The 8,203-nt window shown below is 44.5% G+C and overlaps 1 protein-coding gene across 1 annotated transcript in view; it reads left to right on the forward strand.

The window, feature by feature from the left end:
• ADAMTS2 (ADAM metallopeptidase with thrombospondin type 1 motif 2) overlaps positions 1-8,203 on the forward strand; it is a 204,994-nt gene that overhangs the window by 87,405 nt on the left and 109,386 nt on the right. Inside the window, exon 4 of the mRNA XM_015569666.1 lies at positions 1,523-1,606. Within this exon, the coding sequence (XP_015425152.1) occupies positions 1,523-1,606 (84 nt within the window). The remainder of the gene's footprint in view (positions 1-1,522; positions 1,607-8,203) is intronic.

Consider the following 8,203-nt stretch of genomic DNA (forward strand, 5'->3'; position numbering starts at 1 on the left):
ATAGGGTAGTTAACAGTCAACAATTAACTCAGTGACAATGAGGGAATTTGTGATCTCCACAGCGTGGTGTCTGTGCTTTGAAGGATCTGGAAAAAGGAAAATTACTTTGACATTCCAAGGATATGTTATAGATGCAAAAGTCAATAGGCAGGCTCAGTTAAGGTAAAGATTGACCTTTGTCAGGGAAGATACCAGCCTAAGACATGACTACTCACCATAAACTGTTTTTAGTTAAAGTTTTAATTTCAGACCATTCTTTGTGGTCTGAGTTTGCAAGGCTGCCACACAGGCCTTCCCTGAGCTAGTCAAGTTAGCATGTGGCCCCATTTCATCCACTGGATATTCAATATCCCATTCTCCTCCTCTCCGCCATGGAAAAGTCCAATCTTGTCTTCAGCAAGACAAAGGCCAGTGTCCAGTTTCTGCTTCATATTCCTCTGGAGTCTGTGCAGTCTTCTATGGGTCCCAAGTGACCACTAGATCTGCATGGTTGCATGTTCCTGGAGGGAGAGAATGAATGAAAAGGGGGAGTGTGAGTTGTAAAGAGTGAGAGAAAGGGAGAGAGGGAAGGAGATTCTTCACCTGAGATTATGTATTCACAGAACCAGGAGCTTTGTCAAAATAACCAATCAACTTCCCAAGTTTTCACAGACTTCTGATGGGTCTACCCCTAGTCAATGATCCCTTTCCCAGATTAGACTGACAGTCCTCTTGGTCAAGTTCCTCCCCCCGCACATTTTGACTTCTGTTGTGAATATCCTTATCTCCTTTTGCTTCCCAGACAATCCAGTACTAATACCAGAAGAGGGAAAGGGGGGTGTTAATCCTTGGGGAGCAATGCTGGGATCCCCTGCAGTGTGTGTGAGGCTGTAGCTTCCTGGTGAAGCAGACAGGCTCAGTGTCCCCTGCTGACTGTTCTTAACAATGTCTGACTTACCTTGCTCTCTTCCTTCTTATTACTATTTAGCTAACTATGGCAATAAAGCACCTTTGTAACAGAGTAGTGTCTGTTCTTTATCAACACATTAAAACAGACCAGGTTGTGGGTCTACACTGACCCCCTTCCAAATAGTGATGAACACAGAGGATTTTTCATAACCAGCAGCAGCAACTGTAGAGTGATTTCTACTGGTGACAGCCCTGGCACTGTCCATGCCTCTGGAGTTTGTAGCTTATGGTCACCTTTGAAGGAAAGGCCAAATGCAGTTAGAGGCTAGTGTGAATAGAGGGGTCAGTGCCCAAGTTCAGGCTCCAGGAGGAGAATGCCTGTGCTGGCAGGAGGAAGCACTGAGGAGGGGGTGGCCACAATCCAGGTAGGGATAGTGGCTGCAAGGAAGGTGGCACAGAAGGAAGGGCTGGATTCAGAGTTGAGGTGATGCTGGGGTATAAACTGTGGGAAAGAGAAAGGAGTGCGGGGGATACACATGTTCTGGCCTGGGGGCTGGTGATGTCATTTGCAAAGCCAGGGCTTGTCCTTGGGCCTGAGATTCCTGTTGCTGACCTCTCCCTGGTTGTCTTTCAGGTCAATGAAATCTACCATGATGAGTCCTTGGGGGCCCACATCAATGTGGTTCTGGTGCGGATAATCCTGCTCAGCTATGGGAAGGTAAGTGAGCACCCAGGCCAGAGCCCCATGTGCTGGGGGATGGTGGGCTCCCCAGTGAGACACGGGCTTCTTTAAAAGTGTCTATGTCTGCCCAACAAGTCTGCCTCTCCTGGCTGCCCTATACTTTCTGTAAGAAACAAGGAGCTTGTGAGCCATCCCATTGTCCTGCTCCCCTTTCACCCTCACCCCTCATTTTCAAATGTAATTTTTGTTATTATTCTAGTGTGGTGACTGCCATGGAAAAGATGGTTTATTACCCACAGACCCCGCCATGCAGGGTCACACAGGGAAGCACCTGGGTCAGTCAGGAGGTAGATGGAGGGAGGGAAGAACATGGATGAGAGCCTTCACTGGTTTCTATAGGAAGGAATGGGCGAGTCAGGTGCAGGATTGACTGGTTTGAATAATTTCATCAAGCTGTGCAATATAGGGCTGTTCCTAGTTGTGTGGTTCCTCACCCTGGGTTGACCAGTGCTGGGGATAGTGGCCCTGGGAATGTGAGACCCTGAGGAGGAGGTGCTTGGGCTGGACCCTGGATTGCTTGCTTGGTTTGCATTTGAGAAGCACACTCCATAGTGAGTCCTTGATTATCGCTAGGACATGGCTCACCCTAGGAGGGCAGTTCCACCAGGGTCAGCAAGGCCCTGATATCAGAGCATCAGAAACACAGTTAACACATAACTCATTTTGATGCCTATCCATATCTTCAACATGTGCCCTCCTCTTCTCATACTGCACACCCTATGCCCCAATAGGGCTGTCCTGCCCTCTCTACCTCCTCTCACTGTAAAACTTGGATCTACTTTTCCCAGCAATGTGCATGGGTCTATGCATGTGTTGTGCATTGGAAGAGAAAACCCCACCGCAGATAGCTGAGATGGAAGATAAGGAGAGATGTGAGGAAAGAAAGTGCCTGTAGTGCCTGCCAGCTGGGGCTGAGCATAAGCCTACACCAGGCATCTCAGAAGCACTTTATGCACGTTAACTCAACACCAGGACAGATGGGAGTGGGAGCTATGATGATCTCCATTTCACAGAGAAGCACACTGAGCTTAATGCAGTACAGTGACATGCCAGGTGAGTGGCCAAAGGCATTTGACTCCTGGGAAGTTGGGCTTCCGATTCTGGCAACTGAATTCTGGAGTCCCTGATCAACCTTACTCAGTGTGTTGAAAATAAAATTCTAATAAGATCAAGCTCCTCCGGTGTAGTCATTAGGTGAGGGTTGTTAATTCCTCCACTTGAAGACAGAGAGTCTCTGCCTCAAAAAATAAAATTCCACTGCACACAACTTACAAGGTGATCAGTATCAAAATGACAATGAAGGGCTCATTTGGTGCAGTGAATTCCAGAAATAGGGCACTTGAACCCACCCTCCTTACCCTGGGAAGCATGTTTCTCTAAAGTGAGAGAAGTAGGCACTGTAAGGACACCAGCCATAGACCCACAGAGAGCATAGAATCTGCCAGAGCATCCATCAAAACAAGGAGATTGGTGAAAACGTACCTGCAGTCTTCTTTCATGCCTTATCAAGACCTTTAACACATTACATTTTAATAAGCATAAAAGTTTCAAGTGATAGAATCAATAAAGTTAAATTAGTAGTTATATAATTTTCCTTTGCCCTACAGAAAGAAGCTGTGCTGTATTTTTGAGGGATCATAGGACACTTTAAAATTCAAAAGTACTTTAGGTCATAATGAAAATTTTGGCAACTTTTATATAGCAAAAACTGCCTGCCTCTAGACTCTGACTCAATGACCCAAAATGAGGAAGAAGAATGGTGCATAAATGGAAGATTCAACTCCTTTGAAAATCAAAACAGCTCTTAGGAAGAAGAATGAGAGTATTTGGAGAAAGAAGAACCATGCACTACAGATCACAGGCAGCTGCATAGGTGCTTTCCAAGATGAACAGGAGAGAGGAAATGCAAGGTAAATTTGAACACATGTGAACAACCCAAACCACAACCTAAAGAAAGAAAAGCAAAGACATCATTCAGAAAAAGCAGGTATCAATAAATTAGAAAATAGAAAGAAATTATAGAATCAATCAGAAGAGAGCCTTGTGGATCACTCGATCTGGGAGAAGCCAGCTGCCATGCTGTGAGGACCATTAAGCAGCTCTATGGGGAGGTCCAAAATCAAGGAACCACAGCCCCCTTCCAGTAGCTAGGTAAGGAAGCAATCTTGGAGGTGGATATTCTAGCCCCAATCAGGCCTTCAGATGACTAAGCCTGAGCCGATATCTGGACTGCAATCTCACTAAATTGAACAAGAATCAGCTGAACTTCTCCTGAACTCCTGACCCAAAGAAACTATGGAGAAAATGGCAGCAGAATAGACAGATGTCTCCTGAGCCTTGTCCCAGAACAGATAGAATGAGCAGCTGAAATGAGTAACATCCACACTGAATTGGTGAAGGAGACTCAGCTGGTGAGACAATTTGTAACCAGGAAGGGCAGAGGACCCCTGGAGAAAGCCCAGGGCACTGCGACCATGTGAGCAGCCTGCTCCTGTCCAAGGAGCAGCAGCCCCGAGAGCAGCCCCCCCGTCTGAGGAGCAGCAGCCGCATGCAGGCAGCTCCCATCCAAGGAGCAGCAGCCACGTGAGCAGTCCAACCCCACCCAAGGAGCAGCAGCCACGTGAGCAGCCCACCCCATCCGAGAAGCAGCACCTGCACACAGCCCAAACCCATCCGAGGAGCAGAAGCCTCGTGATCAGTGCACCTCAATCCGAGGAGCAGCAGCTGTGCGAGCAGCCTCCACCCCACAGCCAGAGGAGCCACCACTGCTGCGAACAGCACCCAACAGAGGATCCACTGCCAAATGAGGAGCAGCTTCTGCCGTGACCGCCCAAGTAGCAACGGCACCCCAAGGAGCCACTGCCGCCCAAGGAGCAGTCCCTGCATAACTTCACATCTAGATTCCTCAGTGAGATAAAAAATGGGTAGACAACAAAACCCCCAAAGAAAATAAAAGGAGGAATTGCCAGAAAAGCAGCTAAGTGAAACAGAGGCATGCAATATGTCAGAAAAACAATTCAGAATAAGGGTCATACAGTTCATAAACCAGATGGATGAAAAAATCAACAACTTATGTAAGAATCAAGAAGAAATAAAAAATGATATAGCTGCAATAAAAAACACCATGGAAAGTTTCAACAGTAGACTAGAAGAAGTGGAGGACTGAATTAGCGAATTAGAAGACAGGGAAGCAAAACACACCCAAACTGAACTGCAATTGGAGAAAAAATTAAAAGACAGGAGGAGAGCTTAAGGGAGCTATGGGACAACATGAAACAAAGGAACATACAAATAATAGGGGTGCCAGAACAACAGAAAGAGGAACAAGGGTTAGAAAACCTATTTGAAAAAATGTCAGAAAACTTCCCTGATGCGGGGAAGAAAAAAGTCACACAAGCACAGAGAGTCCCAAACAAGATGAACCCAAAAAGACCCACACCAAGACACATCATAATTACATTGGCAAATATTCAGGACAAAAAGAGAATCTTAAAGGCTACAAGAGAGAGACAGAAAGATTAGCAAATGATTTCTCAATAGAAACACATCAGGCCAGAAAATAATGGAAGGAAATTTACAAAGTGATGCAAAGCAAGGGACTGAATCCAAGAATACTCTGTCTAGCAAGGCTATCATTCAAAATTAAAGAGGAAATAAGGAGCTTCACAGACAAAAAAAGGCTAAGGGAGTTTATCACTACCAAGCCAGCAATGCAAGAAATGCTAAGAGACTGGTGTAAAAAGAAATGAAAAGGTAAGAAGGAACAAAGGCACAAAAATGAAAATGGCTACAAACAAGTACCTATCCTATATAATAAAGAGGTGATATGCAAATTAACCCTCATGCCCTCACAAGATGGGTGCCTATGACCAGACCGGCAGGGAGATTAGTGAGAGACAACCAAGTGACTGAACAAGCAGGCTGCATGGGGCAACCAGGCCGGCGGGGGGGTGGGGAGGGGGCCATGAGGAGAGACCCGGCCAGGAGGGGAGGCAGTTGGGAGTGACCAGGCCAGTGGCGGGGGGTTGGGGAGTTGGAGGCGACCAGGCTGGCAGGGATGGGGCAGTTGGAGGCAAATTGGCTGGCAGCAAGGTGGCAGTTAGGGGCATTCAGGCAGGCACACAGAGGCAGTGAGAGACAACCAGGCAGGCAGGCAGGTAAGCGATTAGGAGGCAGCAGTCCAGAATTGTGAGTGGTCCTGGGGATGGGGCCTAAAACAGTAGTCAGACATCCCCCAAGGGGTCCCAGATTGAAGAGGATGCAAGCTGAGCTGAGGGTACCGCCTCACCCCCGTGCACAAATTTTGTGAACCGGGACTCTAATAAATAATAACTTTGAACATAAACGGACTAAATGCTCCAATCAAAAGATATCAAGTGGCTGAATGGATGAAAAAACATGACCCATATATATGCTGTCTATAAGAGACCCACCTCAGAACAAGGGATTCACACAGACTGAAAGTGAAGGGATGGAAAAATATCTTTCAGGCAAATGGAAATGAAAAAAGGCTGGAGTAGCAATACTTAAACCTGACAAAATAGACCTCAAAGTGAAGGCAATAGCAAGAGATAAGGAAAGCCACTTCATGATACTAAAGGGATCGATACAACAAGAGGATATAACACTGATAAACATATATGCACCCAATGCTGGAGCACCCAAATACATAAAAAAAAAAACCTCCTGGAAGATATCAAGGGAGAGATTGACAATACAATCATAGTAGGGGACTTCAATACACCACTGACATAACTGGATAAATCCTATAGACAAAAAAAATCAGGAAAGAAACAGCAATCCTAAATGACTCACTAGATCAGATGGATTTAATTGACATCTTCAGAACATTTCACCCCAAAGCCATGGAATATACGTTCTTCTCAAGTGCACAAAAAAAAAAATTTAAAAAAATGATCAATGAAACAAAGAGCTGGTTCTTTGAAAGGATAAACAAGATTGATGAACCTCTAGCCAGGCTCACCAAGAAGCAAAGAGAGAGGACCCAAATAAACAAAATCAGAAATGAAAGAGGCGAAATAACAACAGACCCCACAGAAATACAAAGGATTGTCAAAAAATACTATGAACAACTCTATTCCAACAAACTAGACAACCTGGAGGAAATGGACATAATCCTACAAAAATACAACTTTCCAAAAGTCAATCAGGAAGAATCTAAAAACCTCAATAGGCCAATAACTATAGAAGAAATTGAAGCAATCATCAAAAAGCTTCCAGCAAACAGAAGCCTGGGGCCAGATGGCTTCACAGGGGAGTTTTACCAAACATTCAAGGAAGAATCTCCTATCCTCCTCAGACTATTCCAAAAAATTCAAGAGGAAGGAACACTTCCATGCTCATTCTATGAAGCCAGCATCACCCTAATACCAAAACCAGATAAAGACAACACAGTGAAAGAGAATTACAGGACAATATCCCTCATGAACATAGATGCCAAAATCCTCAACAAAATCTTAGCAAATCGGATCCAGCAGTACATCAGAAAGATCATACACCATGACCAAGTAGGATTTATCCTGGAGATGCAAGGATGGTACAATATCCGCATCACATAAACAAATTGAGAGATAAAAATTAGTGTCATATCAACTGATGCATAAAAAACATTTGACAAAATCCAACACCCTTTCTTGATTAAAATCTCAGCAAAGTGGGAATAGAAGGATCATACCTCAACATAATAAAAGCCATATATGACAAACCCACAGCCAACATCATGGGAAAAAACTCAATGGGAAAAAATTAAAACCATTTCCCCTAAGAACGGGAACAAGACAAGGATGCCCACTCTCACCACTCCTGTTCGATATAATACTGGAAATACTAGCCATTGCGATTAGACAAGAAGAAAAAATAATAGGCATCCAAATTGGAAAAGAAGTAAAACTGTCCTTATTCACCCTAACTGATTTGGCTCAGTGGATAGAGCATCGGTCTGCAGACTGAAGGGTCTCGGGTTCGATTCCAGTCAAGGGCATGTACCTTGGTTGCAGGCACATCCCCAGTAGAGGGTGTGCAGGAGGCAGCTGATTGATGTTTCTCTCTCTAGATACCTAGGAATAAACTTAACTAAGGATAAAACTAAGGATATAAAAGACCTATACACAGAAAACTACAGGACACTGAAAAAAGAGAAAGAGGAAGACATAAACAGATGGAAGAACATACTGTGTTCATGGATTGGTAGAATCAACATCATTAAAATGTCCATACTAGCCCTAACCAGTTTGGCTCAGTGGAGTTCTGGGTTCGATTCTGGTCAGGGGCAGGTACTTTGGTTGCGGGCACATTCCCAATAAGGGGTGTGCAGGAGGCAGCTGATCAATATTTCTCTCTCATCAATATTTATAACTATTCCTCTCCCTCTCTGTAAAAAAATCAATACAATATATTTTTAAAAAGTAAAATAAATAAGTAAATAAATAAATAAATAAAATGTCCATACTACCCAAAGCAATCTACACTGCTTGGCCTGTGTGGTCACTGGTTCAGTTCCCAGTTAAGGCACATGACTGTGTTGTGAGTTTCATCCCCAGTAGGGGGCATTTT

Source organism: Myotis davidii, unplaced genomic scaffold, assembly GCF_000327345.1.
Source record: "Myotis davidii unplaced genomic scaffold, ASM32734v1 scaffold1446, whole genome shotgun sequence".
Taxonomy (NCBI): domain Eukaryota; kingdom Metazoa; phylum Chordata; class Mammalia; order Chiroptera; family Vespertilionidae; genus Myotis; species Myotis davidii.